Source organism: Bradysia coprophila (assembly GCF_014529535.1).
Source record: "Bradysia coprophila strain Holo2 chromosome X unlocalized genomic scaffold, BU_Bcop_v1 contig_26, whole genome shotgun sequence".
Taxonomy (NCBI): domain Eukaryota; kingdom Metazoa; phylum Arthropoda; class Insecta; order Diptera; family Sciaridae; genus Bradysia; species Bradysia coprophila.
In genome coordinates this window covers 200605-226817 of record NW_023503313.1, presented here as the reverse complement: position 1 = coordinate 226817, position 26213 = coordinate 200605, and the positions used below count along the sequence as shown (strand labels likewise).

The 26213-nt window shown below is 34.1% G+C and overlaps 2 protein-coding genes across 2 annotated transcripts; both read left to right on the top strand.

Moving 5' to 3' along the window:
• Nucleotides 1-54: 54 nt before the first annotated feature.
• Nucleotides 55-17363, top strand: LOC119069077 (CKLF-like MARVEL transmembrane domain-containing protein 4). The gene is made up of 4 exons (XM_037172954.1): nucleotides 55-613; nucleotides 15771-15938; nucleotides 16723-16851; nucleotides 16913-17363. The coding sequence occupies exons 1-4, from the start codon at nucleotides 461-463 to the stop codon at nucleotides 16994-16996; spliced, it is 534 nt and encodes a 177-aa protein (XP_037028849.1). The 5' UTR covers nucleotides 55-460; the 3' UTR covers nucleotides 16997-17363.
• Nucleotides 17364-20299: 2936 nt separating this feature from the next.
• On the top strand, nucleotides 20300-23095 carry LOC119069076 (dentin sialophosphoprotein-like). Its single transcript, XM_037172953.1, has 4 exons — nucleotides 20300-20373; nucleotides 20446-20559; nucleotides 20648-20810; nucleotides 20869-23095. The coding sequence occupies exons 1-4, from the start codon at nucleotides 20332-20334 to the stop codon at nucleotides 22941-22943; spliced, it is 2394 nt and encodes a 797-aa protein (XP_037028848.1). The 5' UTR covers nucleotides 20300-20331; the 3' UTR covers nucleotides 22944-23095.
• The last annotated feature ends 3118 nt before the right edge of the window (nucleotides 23096-26213 follow it).

Genomic DNA, 26213 nt, shown 5'->3' with positions numbered 1-26213 from the left:
TACTATACACAAAAAAGTTGGAACACACACCGCTATGTCTCAAAAATGAAAACAACATTTTAGTTGGAAATACGCGACCGTTATAGCAACAAGTAGTGATAAGCATTTTACACTGCGCTCTGAACCATTTAGGCGTTGAAAATTTTTGTTTTTATTTATTTATATTTTATACTTTTTATAAAATAAAAAGCAGTTGCGTGTGTGCTGCCTTAGTTTATTTCACTCACATTGGCACAGCCGTTGTTTTACCTATAAAATTACAATCAAAAAAAGAACAAAATTAATTCGATTTTGTTCTTGTGTACACTTTTAGTGATCGTCAAAATTTGCTTTTAAACTTTGGATGCGTAAATTTATGGGGTTAAGTGCTTAAAAACTACAGCGAAAAAAATTTGAGTGCTTGTGTCGAAGAGTCACAATTTCAATCAGAAAATAAAATCCATTCGAAAGCAAAGGGATCATGATGTCGGAAACAGTTGTTACAGTTGATCCGAATAGGCAACCGCAAGCGCAGCCAAAACCAGCCGCCCAATCGCAGGGAGCCCTCAGTTGGGTCAAATTCAATATTGGATACTTTCAAACAATACCGGGAATTTTAAAATTAGTTCAATTGGTGAGTCAAATTAAATTTTATTTTTCCCGATTCGATTCGAATCGTATTCCGTCTACCAGTTGTTCAATTTCTTGAACAATTTATTTCCCCATTCATCAATTCTCACATAAATAAATTTTTCACATTTTTTTTTCTGTTTTGTTAAAAGACAATCAACATTCTGTTAAGAAACAGTTTTCCATATGTCTTATGTGTCCGAATTTTTTTTTTGCATATCGCCTTGTTGAAGTGTAAATAAAACTAAATTCAATTGTTTTCATGGAATGAGTAACGACGATTTTTCCAGTGGGTAAGGAATGGGTTCCCTTGAACAAAATGCAAAATATAATGTGCGTGTTACGTCGTATATAAGATGTATAATGTTCCACGGTAATGTTGAAGAAGAAGAAGAAGAAAAAGAACAAGCAGGAAAAAAAAACCGTTGAACTGAACATTAATTTCTAATGACTTGTTTTAAAATTCATAATTTATGTAAATTGCTTTCGGTGGGAATATTATGGAAGTGTGTCATCTGCACGTTCTATTTTCAGTCAATTTTAACGAGTATAATATAATACTCATCAAATTATTTTATTTTCTCTTTCTCTCCGATCGTTTATAAGAATGTAAGCAGTTTAGTTGGATAATAATGCTCGATTGCATTATTACTGGGTAACGCTTACATATACGAGCCTACAATATGCAATTGTTTTTTCCATTGAAGATCTCTTGTATGGTGATGGGGTCAGAATAGAAATCAAAAATTATGTATTGGTTACATAGCAAAATGACTTTAATTATTGCACTGTATGCCGCCAGTGTCGGATTGAAATTATGTAGTGCTGATTTAGTGAGTCAATCCACGTTTTACTTTGCACTTTCAGTTAGCGCTTGCTGTAAATCGAATTAGGGAGTGTAACATTTGCTATTCGTCATTAAAACTTTAATTATCATTAACATGCATCCGAAAATTGTATTGTTTTAAAGACAGTGCCGTAGATGTACAATGCGTATGTTTTGAATTTCCATTGGACTCCCCATTAGAGAAGGTTCATTAGGGTGATGGAAGACAATGTTTAAACATTTCAATCTATTCAAACTTTCCATTGGCATTAATGGAAAGTTTGCAAACTTAAAAAGCCATCAAAAATCAATGGTTCATTTAAAAAAATAATCGAAATAGATTTTGACTTATCAGCAGGCACTCTGAGACTCAGAGCCGGATTAACCCATGGGCAAAGTGGGCCCGGCCCAGGGCGCTGGGAAAATAGGGGCGCTTAGAAATTTAATTTTCTCGACAATGTAATCATTTCATTTTCAATATAAGTCATGCACAAATCAACGTCGATTAAAAAAAATTCGCGCTCGCTTCGCTTGCGTCTGTACATTACATTCTTGGGGTAAATGTGAGCTACAAGAAATGCATATATACATCTAACTTGATATTTTTGAATAATACACGCACATCGACTAACCCAAGGCTGTTCGTATTTGGTTATTTAAAGCGTTTTTAGAAAAGTTGAACTTTGAGGCTTCTGGCTGAAGACACTATAAATAATTTTCAATAACCATTCCATTGCTTCATTTTCGTCAGCCGCCGGTGATAGTCGGATGATGGAAAGCTTTTAGCTCATTAGGAATTTTCGAAAATTTTGTAAATTCCTCATGAGCTGAAACATGCTCATGATCGCCGGACAACGGGAGTTTGGAACAAATAAAGCAGCTGGAAAAGCTGCAGAACAAATCCGTTTCCGCCCATTGAAAATTGTTCATGGCATATATTCGCGATTTTTTTTGTCGAAATCCAAGGCCAATTACCTAAATTTCAAGATCTAACACTTTCAGAGTGAAGACAAAGGATCATTCTAGAGTGCCCTAAACTTCAATACTTTTGGGATCCCGAGTCCTAGATCCTTGAAATTGCTTCAACGCAAGTCGTTTTTTCCGAATCATGACCTTACCCAACGCACTGCTCCTAGCATGAACATAAGAAATATTTGGAGGCTGATGAAGTCACAGTAGGCACTGCGTTTCTTTCGTGAAGATAGGTGACTTGTTTTAGTTTTGTGAGTTCAAACACACAATACAATCAATCTTAAGCGGTAGCTCTCATCACAAAAGCCTCCAAATTCGACGTTTGTCAAAGTAGTGTTCATGCTAGGAGCAGTGCGTTGCCTTACCAAGTAGAGTAAATCTCGCAATATAATGAAACTGTAACAGTATCACAAATATTGTGTCAAAAATTCACGTTTTTTTCTTGGTTTTTCCTCACAACGCGTTCATGTTCTAACGATCTTCCAAGGGAAGTGAAAAGTGAGAATAATGAGAGAACATTCGAGTGTAAATTGAAAGAACACCTGAATGAAACTATAGAATTGTGATGTAAATTTGAATTGTAGTGTTCATTTTTCAATGTCTGTGATTATGGAACTTTGTATTTGAAAATAGCTATTTGCTAAATAAATTTGTTTGATTTGATTTGTTCTTCAAGAAGAATTTCAAGAAAAAATTGTTTCGGATTCATTCTACATTCAAACTTAAAATCCCGAAAAATACGAGCGAAACCTTTTTATAACTTTACTTGATTTTTGTTTGTGGGAAAGTTTTGCGAATTAATCACGAAAACTCTGGTTATATCATATATCTCTCATTCATATATGGTTATATGTTATCATAAGCTTGCCACCTCGCCTCGCTCGCCGTTTCTAACTACACATTACTTAGAAAATAATATTCTTGAGGAAATGTTCTTTAATAAATTTTTCATGCGGCGCTGCAAGGCTCGTTGCCCAGGGCGCTGTAAATGCTAATCCGGCCCTGCTCTGAGTCGACGTTATATCTGACCTTTTGAGTTTAGATGTCAGCCGATCGGCTACATCATATCACTTCTCCAAGCATTAACATAAAAAATATTTCGATTTTGAAATCAAAATCACGATAGGCTTCAAGCATTCTTGGTGTGACTTGAAACACGCAATACCTGATTAAATATATCAATAATGGGAGACTTTTTGACATATGCTAGATGCAGTGCTACAGTTTCATCAATAATCTGTCTAGCACAGAAGATAATTGTGACACAAGTCAAATACTGTCTCCACGATGCCTCTTACTTAACAATCGGAAATAGTCTTTCTTGGGTTAATTTAAATAAAACAGCAACGTCCAATCCAAATAAATCCAACCGTTCGTTCGAACGTGAACATTTTTTATGTGCGAAGAGGAAGCGTAAGTCACAACATGCACAACATGTCCAAACGTTCAATATCGTTAATTATTTCATTAGTTTCTAGTCAGCTCTAAAGTTGAATGAAACTTTATGTTTAGCGGTCATGAATTTAAACGTAGTGCATATCAATTATTCACCTGTAGGTATACGTTATGTAGTAACTGTATAGCCGTTTCCCATTATGTACAGCAAAACATTCACATTTGAATGGAGTACAAAGATTTTTGAAAATGAAAAAGGGAAATAAAACCGTCAAATCAATAAATATTTTCAGATTCCATTTATTACAGGTATTTAATAGGACGTTTGTGCTGATAACACAATGATAAGATAAGATAAGGTGAAATCAAATTGAAATCTAATTTGTTTGTCTGAATTTGTGAGATTCGAGGTGTGTACTTTGTATTGTGTTGCCTAACAACAGTATGACCTCACACAGGTTGGATCGTTTTTGGTTTCATTTTTCTGCATTCAACACTTTTCCGAAGCAAAACTCTCACAATTTATCTGTGACACTGACACGGCATGTTACCTAAGACATCTCGAGTGATCAGAAACCGTTTTGAATGTTTTTTACGAAATCGTTCTTATCGCCAGTAACAGTAATTGTGCACCGTTCCCGCTTAATATTAAGAATATGAATTGTAAATTAAAATGACTAACTTCACATTACAAGAATGGTACTCTAAACATATGAAAATACACTCTAACGTGTGAGACGGTATATATGTATATATTGACAATACGACAAAATTTAAACTGAGAAGTGGATACGGTAGCTTAATTGGTTAAAGCATTTTCTCATTAAAAAAAATATTCTGCACAGCTGTGCATCAAATTTCCTTTTGATTTAAAATGTCGATTTAACGCTACCGCAGCGCAAAACTTCAACTTCACTTCAACAGTACAACCTGCACAAAGAAAGTTCTTCATTCGCATTAAAATACTACTTTTAGGATTGAGGTACAATTAATTCCGCTCGACAATTTTTTGAATCTTGAACGAAGAATGTTGTAACGAATCACTAAAATTTGTTGGATTTCTAATTGCATGATCTAGTAGACGTGTGCCCAAACAGTATGCCATTGTACAATTTAATTAGTTCAGTTTAGTTAGCAATAGGGGTGAATCCGTCATCTCTAGAAATTCCCGGAGGCCTCCGTGAATTTCTAGAAATGACGGATTATAAGTAAATTTGTTTACTCTTATGTACGTCGTGTTTATAGGGCACAATCGCCTTCGGCTCGGGTATGCAAACTCTACACTTGTCAAAATAACCGTTTCCAAAGCTTGTTGCTTATAACCACGCTTGTGAGTTCGGCTCGTATCACAAAATTGATCCCTTATGTAATGAACTACCTCCGCAGCATCCAATGTATTCTACTATTACCCTAGTGTGCTAACGTTTTTGCAAGCAAAATTACATCACTAGATTTTGAGATGTTTGCCTACTGCGATAAAATACCTCACTGATATAAGGCTGTATATAAGAGACTCGTACTAATACGCGAGCGCGCGTATACGTACACGTATCTTATATACAGCCTTATAGCAGTAATGTACTATTATTGACTTCGTCATGAACTGAAATCCATCCTCCGCATTTATTGCAAGATAAACCATGTAACATTTTTAACGTTTTAACGTTTTCTTAACGCTTTTACCACAAAGACATTTATGTTCTTCGCATAATTGACAACCAAGACGAAGACCAACAACAATGCCTTTTTGAATTTTTTACCTCCTTTTTTATCTACCTTTTTAAATTTTTTATTTCAACGTTTATACTAATTCAATGAAAAATTGCAAAATTATAACACACATACGAAAGATCAAAAATAGAAAGCATCGATAGAAAATAATAATTTACCGATTAAAAATACCGAAATACCGATAAAATATAATAAATTACCGATAAATAATAATAAACTACTGATAGAAAATAATGAACTACCGATAAATAATAATGAATGATCGATAGAAAATAATAAATTAACGATAAAAAATTAAAATTGATCGATAAAATGAACAATCTATCGATATTTCAGCACATTTTATCGGTAAAAACTTATCGGTAGTTTGAAATATTTTTATCGGTACTCGGGAATTTCGCTATCGGTCATTTATTATTTTTTATCGGTAGTTTTGAATTAATTTATTGGTCGAATATAATATCCCATTAAATATTAGACCCTATTCGATTCAGAATATTATTTTGAGTAAGAAATTCTTCCACACCACCAGCTTAATTAGCTAGATTTTCCACTGAATTATCAAGAATTTAAAATGAATTCATCGGCGAACGAAAAAATGTCTTGGTGAGGCATCCGTATTTGTGTTGTGATAACTTAACTATAGAGTAGAGGGGACTATTTGCATGAAATTTGGTCGAAGTAAGTTAGAAATTAAGTGCAGTAAGTTTAACTACACGTAAATATCCCTGTCCACCTTCTTCTTTATCTTATTTGGAAGGCACATTCCACCTCCTAAACGTTCCAACTTTTGTAAATCTTCATCTTCACAGATTTTCTGCTCAATTTGGAAAAAAGAAAGTTCTAGCCAAAATTGACCACAGTGTAATCACATTTCGTATTCAATATACTGTGTTGATCGTTGACGACGCCAAACTCGTTTCTCCGTTCAATAATATTTGAAAACGAAATATTTCCATAATTCTTAAAATGACATTCGGAGAAAATTGGCTCTAATTCTCCATATATATGGCAATGGCCCCCATATCGTAAATAAATTAATTAAAAATAACCGAATGAGAGAGGCTACCTTCTTTTAATTCATCAACTTTCGATGAACGAATAAGAAAAATAAAAGCTGAATTTACAATCATTTTTATGTAGATTGTAAACGTATTAAATACTCAATCCAACAATATAATATGCATCGTTCAGTGAGATAAATAAATAAATGTGTAAAACACGACCGTATTATAATAATAATAAAATGCTATCACACGGCCAGAGACCTTGTCTTGTCCACAAAAGAAAGAAAACATATTTCTGAAAAAGAAAGTCATCATACTTGTTTGTCAACCAGATTTTTTTTTTCTTTCTTTTTTGAATAATGATTTTCTTCATTCAGTTGGATATGAACGAACATTATACAGTATACATACCTCGAGGTGCACATTATGTCTTCTTCTTCGTTTTTACTGATTCCTTTTCTAAGGTCAGCTCAAATATTATTATTCGTTCCATGTATTTATCGGACAGTTATGCAGTATTACACGTAGCATTGCTGTAATTTTTAGTTTACAACTTTGAGATTCACATGTCAATGTAACGATTATGTTACTTGCACGCTCAGCGTAGCTCATTTCTCATTGATCAGATTTTCTAAAGAAAAATTGAGAGAGGAGTGTATTTACTGGTCGGTAGTGTTTATATTATCAGAAGTGTTATTAACCTTTCTCAGACTGTAGGCACATCACGAATATATTTGTAGTTACCGAGTCTATTACTTATTTAGGTCGAATTATTCTGAAATGTTGTTACAAAATCTTTTACTTCATTTGTTTTAGCATCTTTTGCTTTATTTTATTGAAGATCTCATCGCCTGTTTTTGATGTCGCTGTGTTTAACTAGCTGTCTGCATAGGGCTTTTATGTACTGAATTGTTGTCATCTATTCCAACACACATGGGTCAATCTATAGACACCAGAAACGCAGACACTAACTTACATGTTGATATCATTCTGATTGCATAGTCTAATCAGTTTATAGTTTTTGAAATTTTTGTCTCGCATTCTAATTTTTTTTCCTCCAAAGTGAGTATTCAAATTCATCAATACTTTTTCGATGATATCACAGAGACAGGTCATTCGGATAAAAAGAGACATCAAATCATTGCCAGTGAAATAAAAATTCACGCAAGCAAATTCAAATTATTTTTTTTTGAAGTCACGCAAGAAAATCATAAAAAATTTTATGAGCATTTCTGGGCTCTTTATAGCATTTTTTTGTTTACGTTCGATCGGCCTGTCCGACTCTTTTATAAATTATATTCTATTTTGATAGAAATGTTCTATCACTACAGAACGGTGAAAAAACAAATTTGGTTTTCGATTGTCTTGTCACACATACAACAAATTAAAATTCGAAAATACTAAAATGTTCTAAATTTAATTTCCACATGAAACATACTTACACTCCGCGAAGTTACATTTAAATCAGTAACGTGCGAATGAGCTACATATTGGATTCGGTAAAATGGTATAATTAAACGGCCATACACAATGTGTATTACACACATACGTAACAGTCAATTTGCATCTCCAATCTATCGATGTGCTGTGTGATCAATCAGGCAATGAGGCTATTGAAATTTGTGTGAATGATTTTGAAGAGTATCTTACTGAAGAGGTTTACGAGTGCATTTCTTTCCTCTTCAATTCGTTTTTAATCAAATCGGCAACGCAGCAAAAAAAGAAATCGAAAAGTTGCGTTATCTTCTTCCCAAAAAGAAATGAAATCTGATTGTGACATTTTCGGTTACAACCAACAATCCATTTCAAGAGCGAATATATAAAGATTCATAGGAATATTTGCGTATAATAGAAGAAAGCTTCTTGAAAGTCTCTTACAATATACAGACGAAGAGGTAGCAGCGAACCGAAATTTCACGTTATCGCAATTTTCCAAAGAAATCACCATTTTATATCTCGAATGTAAATACATAGTTACCAAAAGTGTGTATCATGTTAACACCTTTCGGTTGAATCACAAGTATATTAAGGTATGTATATAATAGATAAGCGGGAGTACAAAAACGATAGAGCAAGCAACTATCACACTCACTTCGAATTATGCATTATTCAATAGAAACAAACAATAGAAACATTACGCTTAACTATATCCATTGCGTCACTTCCATTCCGACTTAACACTACCGATGTGTTTGCACAGGGGTGAATCATGAATAGATAGTGTCACACATGGAACAGATTATATTGTGTCACGGAATTCTTAAGAAATGAGTGACGCTCATAACTGGATTACATTTGTGAAACCAGGTGTACGCCTCACAACCCTAGTTTGGGCATTCCACAGATCTGTTCAAGTCCTTATAAAGCCAACCATTCACATTCACATTTTTTCCTATTATGGTCGCACTAAAGAAACGGTTGTGGACACTTTTCGCTTACCACGTGATTTTATAACGTTTTCCATAATTAGACCCAGTCCTTTGCTCGATGGCACTTAAATTATGACTCAGAAATTATTATACGTGTCTTATCGACGAATTTTACTTCAAATTTTGCTGGCCCAGACACCTTAAGCGTGACGAAGTGTTTTTTCTTTTCTCTTCAACTTGAACGATTGAAATGAATCAGAAATTATCTGAGTAGATTGTACAATGCACAATAAAATCAATGAACAACAATATTATGCCAAAGGTGATTGGTGATACGAATAAGAGAACAATCGGAATGTAAAGGTAAAATCTAAAACATGAAACTGTTTTCCGATGTTGATAGCATTAAGAGGATTAAGCATTTCAACAAGTCAACTTCAGATTTTCATTAAAAGAGACAGAAAAAAAATCTGGATTATTCCAGTACGATAACTTCGATAACATCCGTAACTCAAGCTTCTAAGTGAAACAAAATAAAAGGAAAACGAAGAAGATTTTCAACGGTAGTTCGTTTAAACTAATGTTAGTAACTTCAATTCCTTTGAACAATTTTTTTTTATCTAGCAGATATCATTGCAGCTTGTCTGGGTCGTCGCCGAGAAAATTGTAATTCAACTTTTATATTCGATTCAAAGTTCGCATTAAACTTTTTTACGTTCCTTCTCTCAATCTGTAATATTGAACATATTTTTCTTGTAATTTTCCTTTGTTTATCTTCGTTGCGTTTAGTTTAAACTATGAATGGCACACTAAATGGCACGAAATTTAAGACACACAAATTTCATTACACATAATCAGATTAATTGAATTAATTTATTGGAGTCATGGTTATTAAAATCGGAAAATTAACATACTAAAATAGCCTAATTCGGTTCATTCCATTTATTCCAAGCATAAAACATCGGATGACCAAACCGAAGAACAAAAAAAAACAAATTATCAGAAGAGTTTTCTTTCCTTATTTTCAGACTAATTAAGTTTGGAATAGGCAGCCAGTATTTATGTTAATATTTTTTATGTTTATTTCTACAATAACAACATGACATCACATGCCATACGATATTTACATTGGGTTTGGTCGATGATCATTCTCGATATACAGAGACGCGTTCTCCACCCAATAAGTATACATGTAATTTACAGTGTGATAGCGTATTCATTTCGCTAATTCAGTTCGATTTGACTCAATCATTCGTGTTTCATTTCGAGCTCGGTATCTGTACGATACCTTTTAACATTCGATGATTATGAAACACATTCACTATGTACACGTACAATGCACCAATCAATGGGGCAATTTCGATTGTATCTTTAGTTCTTAATTTCGTCGTTAATGATGTGCCGAAATCGGTGGGTATTGCACAGATATGAGTGTACAAGTGTACATTGTGTACACATGCGAGTTTTCACTTAAAATGTTTTCTTCCCTCTTCGATAAATGCAAAAACAAATAAAGTGAAAAAGTAAATAGCCGAAACTATTGCACATTCACGTTAAATTCATCATCTCTCGTGTGTTTGATTGTACTTCCATAATTTTGTATTTATACATAACAGAAGAGCAGCATTTTGACTGTCTAGCTAGGTGGGTGCAGCTCTTATTTGGCAAGTTTTATTGTTTTGGTATTCAAATTTGTTTTTTTTTTAAACGGCTAGAAAAGGAAATTGCTTATGCAATTTTCAGAGTTATTTCATTGGATTCCAACATTCGGATACACATTTTTTTGGAAGTTGATTTTCATTTCGACTATCACCACAACAGTTATCTGTGTGAAGTGAAGTATGGACGAATACCTAACTCACTAAACGCATATTGATTTTAAATTAATTTTTAGAGACGGATGCACAACAAAAAAAAATCGAATCTACAGAGCTGAATATTGTTGCATGGTAGATGGAGAATTCATTTTGTTTGTTCAACATTTTCATATTCGTTAGTCGGACATCTGAAATAATTCAATGAAATTGTTGTTCTACCAAACTGTCATAATATAAGTGAGGTGTGTGAAAAACTGGCACAGAAGCAATTGGCTACAAATCGAAAATATATTTAGTCCGGGTGCTTGTGTAATTCCGCTTGCGTTTCGGTTTTCGATTTTTTTTGATATCGCATGTTGTTTGTGGTGAAAAAGTATAGAACTAAATTTTTTTCTGGGAAATGGAAAATCGATTTTCCGGCCGGAAAAGCCATTTGTATGAAAAACTGAAAAGTGGAATATCTCGCGATCCAGATGACTTTTTTGAGATTTTATTTTTGCGTTTGTTAGAGTGATTCAATGCTAAAATATTATGGAAGAAACTTTTTTTTTGAAAAACAAAATGGCGACGGTATTCATGTTCCAAGAAAAAGTGTCCCGGAAAATTCCTCAACTTTGCGGACTGATAACTTGGCCAAATGTTAGTCCTTTTTGACGAATAAAACTGATTTGGAAAGGTAAAAGTAAACTCTTTCGAAATCTGCCCGGCGGAGCTTGAACCGATTTGTGGTTCCCAAGATATGAGCCAGGATTCCCACCTACCTCCAAATTTAAGTTTTCGTTAAATTTTGAAAAATTTTTCCTCTGTATTATTGTGGTAATTTAAATTTAAAAAACTTGAAATTAATAAAGGGCAATTACGTGGGTATCATTTCTCATATCGATAATTGATAAGTATCTCTTCCCGGTTCTAGAACTCCCAGATTTAACGAGTTTTACCAGACTTTTTTTTTGTTTTTTTCTCACTAAATGCAATTATTGAGATCTTCAAAGGTCAGTTCCTATGTGTAGGGTACTCTTCACCTCAGAAATTGATACCTACGTCTTCCAAGTTCTAGAACCTAGGAATTCAATGAACTTCCATCCGACTTTTTTCTTTTTAACTTGAAAAATCGTCATAATTGAGATTGCCAGAGGTCAGTTCCTATGTGTAGGGTACTCTTCACCTCAGAAATTGATACCTACGTCTTCCAAGTTCTAGAACCTAGGAATTCAATGAACTTCCATCCGACTTTTTGCTTTTTAACTTGAAAAATCGTCATTATTGACATTGCCAGTGGTCAGTTCCTATGTGTAGGGTACTCTTAACCTCAGAAATTGATATCTACGTCTTCCAAGTTCTAGAACCTAGAGATTTTAATTAAAAAAATCGTCATAATTGACATCGTCAAAGATCAGTGAAATATAAGATTAATTGTATTGATTACAGCAACACAGGTTTAGAGAAAATTGAAGAAATCCCAACACGATAGCCCATCAGCTTCTGACTGTATATCCTAGGAACTACAAATCGTTTCAATCAATTTCTGAGGTGAAGAGTACCCTACACATAGGAAATGACCTCCGGCAATCTCAATTATGACGATTTTTCAAGTTAAACAGCAAAAAGTCGGATGGAAGTTCATTGAATTCCTAGGTTCTAGAACTTGGAAGACGTAGGTATCAATTTCTGAGGTGAAGTGTACCCTACACATAGGAACTGACCTCTGGCAATCTCAATTATGACGATTTTTCAAGTTAAACAGCAAAAAGTCGGATGGAAGTTCATTGAATTCCTAGGTTCTAGAACTTGGAAGACGTAGGTATCAATTTCTGAGGTGAAGAGTACCCTACACATAGGAACTGACCTCCGGCAATCTCAATTATGACGATTTTTCAAGTTAAACAGCAAAAAGTCGGATGGAAGTTCATTGAATTCCTAGGTTCTAGAACTTGGAAGACGTAGATATCAATTTCTGAGGTGAAGTGTACCCTACACATAGGAACTGACCTCTGGCAATCTCAATTATGACGATTTTTCAAGTTAAAAAGAAAAATGTCGGATGGAAGTTCATTGAATTCCTAGGTTCTAGAACTTGGAAGACGTAGGTATCAATTTCTGAGGTGAAGAGTACCCTACACATAGGAACTGACCTCCGGCAATCTCAATTATGACGATTTTTCAAGTTAAACAGCAAAAAGTCGGATGGAAGTTCATTGAATTCCTAGGTTCTAGAACTTGGAAGACGTAGGTATCAATTTCTGAGGTGAAGTGTACCCTACACATAGGAACTGACCTCTGGCAATCTCAATTATGACGATTTTTCAAGTTAAACAGCAAAAAGTCGGATGGAAGTTCATTGAATTCCTAGGTTCTAGAACTTGGAAGACGTAGGTATCAATTTCTGAGGTTAAGAGTACCCTACACATAGGAACTGACCTCCGGCAATCTCAATTATGACGATTTTTCAAGTTAAACAGCAAAAAGTCGGATGGAAGTTCATTGAATTCCTAGGTTCTAGAACTTGGAAGACGTAGATATCAATTTCTGAGGTGAAGTGTACCCTACACATAGGAACTGACCTCTGGCAATCTCAATTATGACGATTTTTCAAGTTAAAAAGAAAAATGTCGGATGGAAGTTCATTGAATTCCTAGGTTCTAGAACTTGGAAGACGTAGGTATCAATTTCTGAGGTGAAGAGTACCCTACACATAGGAACTGACCTTTGAAGATCTCAATAATTGCATTTAGTGAGAAAAAAACAAAAAAAAGTCTGGTAAAACTCGTTAAATCTGGGAGTTCTAGAACCGGGAAGAGATACTTATCAATTATCGATATGAGAAATGATACCCACGTAATTGCCCTTTATTAATTTCAAGTTTTTTAAATTTAAATTACCACAATAATACAGAGGAAAAATTTTCAAAATTTAACGAAAACTTAAATTTGGAGGTAGGTGGGAATCCTGGCTCATATCTTGGGAACCACAATTCGGTTCAAGCTCCGCCGGGCAGATTTCGAAAGAGTTTACTTTTACCTTTCCAAATCAGTTTTATTCGTCAAAAAGGACTAACATTTGGCCAAGTTATCAGTCCGCAAAGTTGAGGAATTTTCCGGGACACTTTTTCTTGGAACATGAATACCGTCGCCATTTTGTTTTTCAAAAAAAAACTTTCTTCTATAATATTTTAGCATTGAATCACTCTAACAAACGCAAAAATAAAATCTCAAAAAAGTCATCTGGATCGCGAGATATTCCACTTTTCAGTTTTTCATACAAATGGCTTTTCCGGCCGGAAAATCGATTTTCCATTTCCCAGAAAAAAATTTAGTTCTATACTTTTTCACCACAAACAACATGCGATATCAAAAAAAATCGAAAACCGAAACGCAAGCGGAGCCCTTTTTTCTGACACAAGCACTTGGACTAATTTGCTGCAGTTGACAATCAGTTTGGCAATTACAGTTAGGGAAATTAGAATTTTTTCGCTGTGTAGAACAGAATTTATTTTTTAATTGTTTTATCTCTCAACAATATCGAAACTATTTACGCCTGACTACGATTTAATCTGCTACTTCTTTTGTTTTAAGCATTGTGTAGTGTTTGAAGGCAAATATTATACTTCTTTGATTTTACAATAGTTATTTGTTCAATGAGTGGAAAAAGGTTAGAAATTGCATTTCGAGAGTCACCCGAGAAAATGGAATTTTCAACTTTTTCCCAACGGTTTTTAAAAGCTTCCGAAGGTTCAGATATTGTTGTCAAGAACAGGTGATTAGCTGTTTATAAAGGGTTAATACGTGTACGTCACGTCTGTATAAATTCTTTAGAAAGAAAGAAAATTATTGAGCTTTCAGCTAACGAATTTTCATGTAATCCACTGAATCAAACAAGAAATGATTTGATGACTAAAAATTGACTTTTTTATTGGTCTCATTAAATGCAAATCTCTTTGTTTTTAAGAAGAAACAACGACTTGCTTATCACTTGTTTACTTATTTTCATCCTTTTTCTAATGACTCATTACATTATCATAGAATCATACAGACGGCAGACGTATCAACAGAGTAATTTTATTTCATTGTAAAAATTTATGGAAATCTTGTACTTCAATAGTTTTGATATCCATATTTATATATAGAAGAACATATTGACCGGAGGTTCTCGTTTCCTTGCTTTTTGTCATCTCCATTGATAACAGATGAGATAACTATATGCAAATGAATGTTAGCGTGCTTTGGGAAATTTTTTTGAAAGTTAACAATAGTTAATTCTATGAACACGTAACGCTATGTTTACCAGCGACTATCAAATTAAACCTCAACAAGCTACAGTAGCAATAAAATTCTTTGTTTTTAGCTCACGAAGCAAATCGTATCTCTTAAATGGTGAAACAAAGCCAAGAAGAAATCGTAAGACGTTCATCAAATATATTTGTCACTCAAGAAACAATGCGTTTACTTTTAAAAAAATGGCGAACAGCAACAGCGTCGAGTCATATGTAATTTCAAACTAACAAAAAACAAACGGTACAACGGTTCGATACGACTCTGTTTTCTTTTTCGGATATTATACATATGCGGGTCTGATAAATGACATAAGACCGATATTGCAGTATAATCAGCAATTAGTGGTGATGGACTAATATCTAATTTGAGTGAAACTGACAATAATATTAAAAATAACTCGAAATTCTTTTATTTATTTAAGGCGCTTTTTACACATAAATGTAGGTGTTAAAAAATCTTAAGGTCATCCAGCTATAAGATATAATTACGTCATTTTCTGGTTCTGTAACAATTGTAATAAACATGTGTTTCACTTCCATTCATCATTCAAGCTGAATGTACATAGTAATATTATAATGGCACGAAAACATTGTATTATCGCGACAATTGTGTACATATATATTGACTGAATTAGCCGACGAACAAAATAAGAAAAAACAAAACAAAAATGTTTAACAATCTTCGCCGTTTATGGTAGAAAAGAATTTTTGAATAAGCATTTTCAAGGCAAAAGCATTTATTTTTAACACAATTTTTGTATTCGTTTTTTTTAGGTTTTTGGTATAATTTGCATGGCCTGTGCTTCGCCAGCATACATAGGCGCATCTCATTGGTTCCTGTTCGTTGCAGTTACATCATTCATTGCAACACTGTTATGGTCTTTCGTTTATCTGCTGGGAATTCGAGAAGTGCTTAATTTGGCAATTAACTGGATATTGACGGTACGTGTTTACTTGCTTGTGCTGTTCAAACTTTTGTATATTTCCAAAAAAAAATGTTGAAAACAATTTTAAAGTCAATAGACACATCGAGATCGAGGCCACAAAAGGCAACTTAAATAAAGTGTTTGCTCACTTGTTACTTACAACATACAAACGCACACACCCAAAACTAATGTCTGAGTTGATTTCTTTTTCGGAAACTAGCTTCAGATTCAAGTCAATTTTTTCCTATTGGGATTATTCAATTATATCGTTACCGCGACGATGAGATTAAATTATAATTCTCACTTCTTAACCGACATGCCTACATGTTGCCTTAACTATGCCAGCAGCAGTAGTAAATTTTAAAATGACAAACTTATCAAAATTACCATAATAACGCAGCCGTTCAACACCTTATTTGTATTGGATGTGTTGTTATATATAAGTTGGTTGGTCGATAACACGCCCAAGAAGTCATTCGCTTTATTTGTAAACAAGATTTATGTACAAGAAGAGAGAGATTTTGTGTCGGCCAACGAAAATTTGATGGACACTCGAGTGCATTTTGCTATATCGCACAATTTAAATACAATTTTGGAGAAAAAAAAGTATTTCGAATTCAAATAATGTTCGTGTTTGCATTCAAAGGTTTTTGAGTATTTTTTTTATGCACACACCCAGTCAGTTATTAAACGATTTCATTTTACACCTCAAACCGAAAATTGTTTCCATTAGCCGCGACTTGAACAGACAACCATTTTATTGCAAATAGCTGACCGATTGCCTTATTTAAATTTTCCAGGAACTGCTCAATACCGGCATCGCTACAATATTTTACATCATTGCGTTCATTGTCCAGTTAGCTACTTGGTCTAACATTCATCCAGGATCATCTTTACAATATTTCAGAGCAAGCAATATTGCAGCTGGGGTAAGTGATCGTAGTAAAATGACGAAAAACAAAATTTAATTCACACCTTTCGTTCGTCTAGTGTTTTGGATTGTTCAATACCATCGCCTATGCCGCATCCACGTACTTTTTGTATTTGGAACATAAAAGTGCTTCAACGCCATAGTTTGGTGACGTTTTACGCCCTTTAATGTTTAGGTATTTCTTGGACACGTTCCTGTGGTGGACGATTTTGTCCGTTATGTGTACACTAAAAATCACCATTTCGTTTTATTTATCCGTGCATTACTGCAATGTTCTATGCATAAGAATTGTATCATAGGTGTAGTAGACATTAAAGAAAATAGTTTTTTTTTTCGTTTGGCTCCTCTCCTGACTAAATATAAATAAAAAGAAAAATCGAAAACATTTGCATTAACCACAACAAAAAGAAAACGACGGTTTGGTATACCAAAAATAATCTTAATAAATAAGCGGCGAACAGAGAAAAAAAAATTGAGCAAAAACAGCGTTGTATCTAATCGAGTGTAAAATGAAGAGAAAAAAATTGATTCACCTTAGTGTTTTCTTAATATATTTTGTTGTTAATGATAAGCATAAACACAATTAGCCTTTATCGCTGATGCGAACAATACTTTTTTTTTGTTAAAAAAAAAAGATTGATAAAAGTAATGAGAGTCATGGAAATTAGAAATAAAATTACATTTTTATTAAATAAAGAATTTGTTTGGTTTGCGTTCCATTTCAGGGCTTTCACTTCACACCAAGTTTCGATTACAAATATTGTCGGTCGATACAAATTACTTAAGCTCAAAACACACAAGGCATCAAAACGAGTTTCGACCAAAATTCTCTTGGTTCTTTGATGCTTAACGAAACTATAACAAAGAGAATTTTGATCGAAACATGTTTTTGATGCCTCGTGTGTTTTGAGCTTCAGAGTGCGTATAAATTATGTGTAGACCTGTCAAAATTTACACAGTGAACCTCACTGGACATTTCTGTACGCATTTGTCAAACTTAACGAAGAATTACTGCACGAGCTCTTAGAATATCAGTTGATAATGTGACAGCTACGAGTTTGGTCCCACACGAACCCACAATACCTTTAGTTAAACGTTTGCATATTTCGGTACGCACATCGAATTAAATACACAAAAGCATTATCTGTTTCGATCAAACGTTTCTGTGTAGGTTGTAAGTGACACTGTAAAGCTGAATCTTTTTATAAAAATAATTTTTGAACGTTAAAAATTTGAATTTTATGTGAACATTCAAATTTTTTTTCGTTGTTATGTTGGATTTCCATACAAGTCTGTCTCTCAAAATTATTTTTATAAAAAAATTCAGCTGTACTATAGGATTTGAGAAAAACGAGAGTTTAATTCAGTACAAAGAACCATAGAGCTGGGCGAGACATTTTTTTGACCGAGATTTTTTTTACCAAGAAGCAATAAAGGCTCATTTTTGTACAAATGTTTAGTGAAAGTTTCCTATTTTTTACAGTGCCAAAATTTGTTCGATACACACAATGTCCAGTTTCAGTACTATATTTAGCATACCACTTATGCTCGAAGTGCGTTCCGTCATGGTAAAAAAAAACTCGGACAAAAATATGTCACTAAGTTCTATGGGTCTTTTAATTGTGTCGCAGGATAATTCGTAGATAACAGTGGAAACCAAAAATCGAAATGCAAGGCAAAACAACAATTCTCGTTAAAGAAATGCATTTCCACTTGTAAAACCATACAGCATAGAATCAATACTCTTGATGACATTCTTTAAATCTGAAAATTCGGAAAAATACCAAAATTCAGAATTATTCGGAATTTTTCCCGAATTTTTAGAATTATAATTCCCAATGATAAGCCCTAATTCCAAATGACACGTTATGCGCTATAGTATACAGTCTACTTGGTACGAGTCCAAAAAGCGTATTCAAAAAGTGTTACTGTTAATAACTTAACATTACAGCGATGTCTGTTATTAAATTGAACATATCTATATATTGATGGCATACATTTTGAAACATTTTATGTATCACCAACGGATGGAATTTTGAATAAACAAGTGACCATTGAAGCAAGTCCATAAATAATATCGACACCGAAGAAATTGATAATATAAATCCGTTGGTCAGTAAAATAGAAGCAAAATGCAGATATTACATACATATCGACAGCTAATCAATACAAACGAGATATTTTAAAATATCATCAAATTTTAGAGACACTCGTTATCGATAGCAGGGATGGCGTTAATTAGACGCCTCTTACTAAAAAAAATATTTTAATTTTATCTTTTCACGTGCAAACGGGTTCTCTTTCTTTCCATATAACCGCACCGGCAACAAGAAAAAAGAAGACTTAAAGAAATGAAAATGTAAGTTTCACAATCGTGCATAAACGTGTAATGAATCGATTGCCTTATAGGTAGCTGGGATGCTAGAAAAATACAACCAAGTCATTTACAGCAAAATAGCATTTAGTTTGCAAGTTATTCTCAAAATTAACATATTTATATGAAGCAAGTGTATCGATTGGTACTGGATAGAATTTTTTTTTATTATTCAGTGCGGTTTAGCTGGATCAACCTTACAATTATTGAAGCGAGGAAATTCTAGTTTATCCCGATACAGCTTTTACATTAACTGCATTATAATTGCAATAATCAATAGTCGAGTGATGCGTCATTAGTTTTCGTAATGGTTAACTTATGAAACTGTCAGAATCGGCAGCAAAGACGAGAACTGTTCCCTTTGATATTTCAAAAATGAAACGCTTTGTAGCATTGCGTCAAAATAAACCTTTACTCTGTCATAATTGCGTGGTTTGCATCCTTTATTGAAAGAGAAAATTGAATTCTAATGTAAGGCAAAGAGAAATTTTGTCTTCATAAACGGCAATAACATTAAATCTATTACTTCCCTTTTGTTTTAGTATATCGTGTAGGGTAGACGGAGAAAATTCTTCTACTTTACTTTTACTATACATTATGTAATCTGCATTTGAGCTCACACAAAATCGGATAAAGCAGCTGAAGACAAAGTTAAAATTTAAGAGTGGAAGTACCACTAAAAAAACACAATTATTTCTGACAAGCGGTGGTCATGGGTAACATTTTTATATTTTGAGATGCGTAATTAGAGTGATGAATTGACTATTGTGACGTTCTGTTCCAATGTTGACGAAAAAATTTAATGCATTTTTCCAGTCATTTAAATCTAACGAAACACCAAAGTTCGTCAAGCAGCTAGACTCTGGTTCACCATCTCTTAAATTAATGACACAACTTGATTTAGACACACAATGAGTCCTCATTCGATAGCGAAATGAAAATCTTTGTTGTTTTCCAATTAAGTAATTTTTACAATTGCAACCGGACTATAACTTTAATTCGCTGTCTATAAAAATGTTGCTTCGTCAGAGATTGACTTTAGCTTACATTTTAGTCAATATTTTCACCTTTCCAGAACATCAATGTGTTCTCAAGAAAATCCAAATGGAATTCGAGCTGCTTGTGTTTCTGATCATATTCTGCAGAGTAACAATATTTTGCTTTTTTCTGTGTGAAGTTCAACATTGTGATTGAAGTGCATAATTATGTTTGTTTTAGATTGGAAATACTAGACTCAGTGTGGAAAATCATAAAATCTGGTTGCAACAAATCCTAAATAAATGCGATTTAACAACTCAACCCCAATGTTCATTAGACTGTTCAACCATATTGGTATTCATATATTAGTTTTATGAAGTGATATATAACGATGATGATCGGATTACTAATCAATCAATGACCACTTTTACAAACTTTGTAGGTATGCGAAAGTGGAAATGAAACTCCAGTTAAAACCATTGAATGTCAATATAATACACCCTTTTGTGATAACGGCATGTGTAAATCAATTCCTGGAAGTTGCTCTTTGCATCGAGCTTTAACGAAATCAAATTTTCTATGTACTGCAACTGGTGTTTTTCCAGGTAAAAATAGATAATCTAAATTTTGTAGCCTGTGTACACTAACCTTAATTAAAAACAGATCCATCAGATTGCAGTAAGTACCACCATTGTTCCGGAGCTGGCACACCAAGCACAGTATTCGAGTGTCCCACTCGCACTGTATACAATTCTAAGACTAAATTGTGTCAAAGGGTTATACATAAATATGGCCATGCATCACGCAAGTTATGCGAGAAAGTTGACTGTGACTACAAGAGAAATGAATTTGTAAAATTTCCACCGAACCCAGCATTTTATGCTCTGTGTTCCACATCAAGTGGCAACAAAAAAATATTCATGTACAAATGTGCCAACGAAGAAACTTACATTTTTGATTCGATTAGAAGAGACTGTATATTTACTTGCCCATCAGCTGGATATTTTACGGATTCTTATGATTGTAACGGATACTACATTTGTGAAGGTTTTCATACATTTACTGTTAGACGATTAAAATGCCCTCCAGAATTTTTCTTCAATGGCACTGCTTGTGTCAACAGCACTAAACATTGCCACTCAGAGTTCGCTCATGTTTCTACTACACCATCCTCACCGACGCAAATACATACGACAGAAACCAGTCCGGATGGAGGTGCCAGCAGTACGGATGGACTTACTAGCAGTACGGATGGACTTACTAGCAGTACGGATGGTAGTATCAGCAGTACGGATGGCGGTATCAGCAGTACGGATGGCGGTATCAGCAGTACGGATGGCGGTATCAGCAGTACGGATGGCGGTATCAGCAGTACGGATGGCGGTATCAGCAGTACGGATGGCGGTATCAGCAGTACGGATGGCGGTATCAGCAGTACGGATGGCGGTATCAGCAGTACGGATGGCGGTACTAGTAGTACGGATGGCGGTATGAGCACTACTGATGCTAATGCAAGTACTTCTAATGCCGGTACAAATACCGAAATAAATGAGACCATCAACGAAACTAATGCAATGCCATCTTCAACTGCTTCTTCACTGTTTACGACTGAAGACGCTACAGATTCGGAAACAAATGAGGCCTCGAATGAAAATAATGCAATGCCATCGTCTACTGCATCTTCACTGTTTACGACAGAAGACACTACCGACTCCGAAGCAAGTCAGTCCCCAAGTGAAAATAATGCAATGCCATCGTCTCCTGCATCATCACTGTTTACGACAGAAGGCACTACCGATTTCGAAACAAGTCAGGCCCCGAATGAAAATAATGCGATGCCATCGTCTACTGCATCTTCACTGTTCACGACAGAAGAGACTACCGACTCCGAAACTAGTCAGGCCTCGAACGAAAATAATGCAATGCCATCGTCTACTGCATCTTCACTGTTTACGACAGAAGACGCTACCGACTCCGAAACAAATCAGGCCTCGAATGAAAATAATGCAATGCCATCGTCTACTGCATCTTCACTGTTTACGACAGAAGACGCTACCGACTCCGAAACGAATCAGGCCTCGAACGAAAATAATGCAATGCCATCGTCTACTGCATCTTCACTGTTTACGACAGAAGACGCTACCGACTCCGAAACAAATCAGGCCTCGAATGAAAATAATGCAATGCCTTCGTCGACTGCATCTTCACTGTTTACGACAGAAGACGATTCCGACATGAATAAGCCTTCCCATGAAAATAATGCAATGCCATCATCTACTGCATCGTCACTATTTACGGTGGAAGATGCTGACGATTCCGACATAAATGAGGCATCCAATGAAAATAATGCTATGCCATCCTCTAGTGCATCTTCACTATTTACGACAGAAGACTCAGATTATTTCGACATAAAAGAAGCAACGGATGAAAATGATGCAATGCCATTCTCAACTGTTTCTTCAATATACACAACAGACAGTACTCGTGATTCCGACTGCCCTGTGGCTTCCATAAATGAAACTGCTGCAATGTCAGATGTCAGCGATGATGCTGAAAGTCAGGCCACAACGCCAACGTCGGAACTTGTAAGTCCTCCAGAATCTCAAATTGATACTGTTGTAGCACATTACGCTACTATACTGTTTATACCGTGTCCGATTTATCTTGACGATTTTGACGATGAAATTTGCTCCCAAGTTGGAGGATATTTAAATTTCGATGATAGAGACAAGAATTAATGAAATTGAAACCTAGACGAACTGCAGCGATCAGCAGTTAAATCTATTTAATTAAACCTGAACGAGAAGGTGTGGCATTTATTTTTGTAGAGGGAAACATTTAAAGAAAAGTAAGACTGGAAAATAAATTTTCATAACCTGACGATATTCAATAAAGTAAAATGAAAAAAAAAAACACTTTTTTAAATTGATTATAATGAGAAATTGGGTTTTTTGCATCCAAATTCAGTAACTTTATTGTATAGTGAACATGTCTGACATTGGAAGGAATTGAAAAGTACACGCTGAAGGATTACAATATTTAAAGTCACGCAGAAGAACAGAAAAGCCTACATCCGAAACACTGCGATGAATTCTCTTCATTCACTCACCTTCAACAAATTTATCAACACTGCAGGAGGTTTTTTTAAGAGACAATTCTTCATGATCATCCGACTTAAATTTTCTTGCAAACCTCGACGTAAACTGTGAATTAATTCATACTTCAAAGTATGGGCTAAAAGTTTTTTAGCGTCAGTCACTCGATGTTGAAATGGCACAGACCATAAACCAACAATACCTAGCCTAGGACAAAATCTTATTTCCAATTTTCTTATTGATCTTCAGCATTTATTCATTAATATTCATGGTAGACTCAGACAAAATCCAAACGTTTCCAAAATTGCCGATGATATTTTACCCGCCAGCATCACTGACAACATTTATTTTGTTTATCAATGAATAAGTTATACACTGACCCAAGCTAAAGACGTCTGAGAAAGGAATTTTCAATTTTGAGAATTTTATGTCTTAAGGAAATTGCAATTGTAAATTTCAATTGAGTCGGAACGTTTTATCATTCATAAATATTGTTTTCGTTACGTCGTCGGCATTTATAAGTGAGTATACGTTTTCAAACGTTTTTTATCTATTGTAATATTAGACACAATATATGACACAAAATAAAATACCGACGACTTTAGGAACCGTACACAAATGGGGTCACACTAAATGGTGGGATTGCATCACTCCTCCCAATCACGGTGTGTCGCATTCAGATTATCTTTCAGTGAATAATACCCCCTGCCTGCGGTTCGATTGATGAAACATTCTTAATTTAGAAAATTTTCTTCAATTGCTATTTATTGACAGTTGTATTGTTTCGATATCCAGATAGTTACTTTCCTGAACCATGCAGAATAGATTTGTTTACTCGAGTCAGCATGAGTGTAGTTCATGGGCTGAAGCAAATCTTTTGGTGTAAGTTAGAACTGCAATTCAGATTCACCTCCCAGTGTTTTTTGTATGAATGTTTTTTAATCAGAAACGATTACTTATAGTTAATATTAGAAAGTTGTATTGAGACAAAAACACTGCCGAGAAAATATCATTCCAATTTTTCACCTTAAGAAAATGAGAAAAAAAACAACAGACCAATTGACGGAATGAAATATTGTTTGCTCTACCTACAATATCCTATCCCTACAATATGCCAGAAAGTTCATCTCCTCAATCGAATTACAGTTGGCGACTCTAAAATAAGTTAAAAAAATTTCTTTCAGCTGATCATTCAAATAAAACTTCTTTTACGTTTTTATACGGTTTTACCACTACCAAGTGCATGCGTCTAACTATTTCAGCTGTATGAACAGGTATAACCGCTTCAGTTTAAATCAGTTAATCAGCTGAAAAACAACTGGTGATGTGCTAGCCCCGTGCGTTGGCTTTAGTGAGTTAGTGTATCATTTTTAGTAATTATAAGACCAACAACTCTTTTTTTCATAATTTTAATTTATTGGTTATGTTGTTATAAGCATTGTTTAAATCTATACATTCGCAATTATTTTCTTCTCTTGTTTGTTTATTATTCAAAAAAAACTCCTCTTCATTTCACTATTTTGATAGTTAATTGTGTTGATATTAGATCCATCCATCATTGATATTATTTTATTCCATTTAACTGAAATCCTATTTTGAAACATTTTCTTTTCATTTTTTTTGTCCTACTACTTATATACTTTGTCTTATTGTATAATAATTTTATATTTTTTTAGCTTAAACATTATTTTTATTCATTTTCTATTTATAGACTCACACTCACCGAACGTAATGTTCACAATGATCAAAGATTTAAAAGTTCTGTAATAAAATTTAAAAGGAAAACCATTCTGAGACAATGCAGACAACAAGTCTGTGAATGGATTTACCGTTGTCTACAAAGCGAAAAAAGTGCAGGATAATTACTGAAATGTTAATGATTTATCAGAAATTGATTCGTAATGCTCATCATAGATCATAATCGCAATATCTCCAATAACCGAACTGCTCCTGTCGCATATATAACTCTAGGTCTACTAACATCTGTCTAACACAATCACTAAGCCAATGTTGTAACTAAGGTAAATTTTGTAGACCAAAAAGTTAATTTTTATCAACAAGTATATACCTATCATCCTATTCAGAATTATGGAAGAATTTGGTCGCATTCCATCGACAAAAGTTAGAAATGATTTTAACATTTTATAATTTAAAATATTGTTCCTACTGATTGATGAAAAATTTCGCCCTACTTATTTTACCATAGCTTTTACCATCACACAATAACGATGAGTGAATGTTTGGATGATGTTTGTGTGGCTGGCTGACTAGTTTTACCCTTTTGAAGGCATTTGTTTCTTAAGATTAAATCTTCCTACCTACAGTGCCTAAATTAGATGATCAGAGAGAAACCGCTAAATCTACGGTACGGTCGTGTGAGTCTAACGATTGATCCATTTAAAATTTTCTTCTTTTTTTTTGTAATTTTAATTATTTTCTTTTACTAATTTTCTTTTCTATGTTGTTCTATAAATATCCGATTTTATCATTGATTTAAGCTTTTTTTTGCATTGAATGTAAATTTATTTTATATAAAATTCAATGCGGTTAAGATTGAATTTTTTTCTTGTTGTGTCAAATTTAGAAAATATAATTTTTATTTTGTTTGTTTTTCATTTTAGGTTTTAATGGATTTTCTTAAACTGATTTTCATCTTTACAAAAAATTATTGTCTAAATATATTTTTTTATTTTCTATTTATACAGTTAATGTCAACCAAATTTGTATATAAGTTTGCTTCAGTTGATCCAACAAGTGGTCCACTCAAACAATCACAGTATGACTTTCATAGGATAAAGACGTATAAGCAGTGTGTTTGTATGAGCGAGCCACGTCATAGAAAAGCTGAAGCATATTTAGACGCAAATTTGGTGGACATTAACTGAACCATCATTCTAATTTTATTAATTTCCT

Excerpts from the sequence above, each read along its gene's own strand:
- LOC119069077 (XM_037172954.1), top strand. The coding sequence starts at position 461 with ATGATGTCGGAAACAGTTGTTACAGTTGATCCGAATAGGCAACCGCAA. Across the intron at positions 614-15,770 it reads TTTTAAAATTAGTTCAATTG|GTTTTTGGTATAATTTGCAT; the intron begins GTGAGTCAAATT and ends CGTTTTTTTTAG. Across the intron at positions 15,939-16,722 it reads CAATTAACTGGATATTGACG|GAACTGCTCAATACCGGCAT; the intron begins GTACGTGTTTAC and ends TAAATTTTCCAG.
- LOC119069076 (XM_037172953.1), top strand. The coding sequence starts at position 20,332 with ATGGAATTCGAGCTGCTTGTGTTTCTGATCATATTCTGCAGA. Across the intron at positions 20,374-20,445 it reads TTCTGATCATATTCTGCAGA|ATTGGAAATACTAGACTCAG; the intron begins GTAACAATATTT and ends TGTTTGTTTTAG. Across the intron at positions 20,560-20,647 it reads TAGACTGTTCAACCATATTG|GTATGCGAAAGTGGAAATGA; the intron begins GTATTCATATAT and ends CAAACTTTGTAG.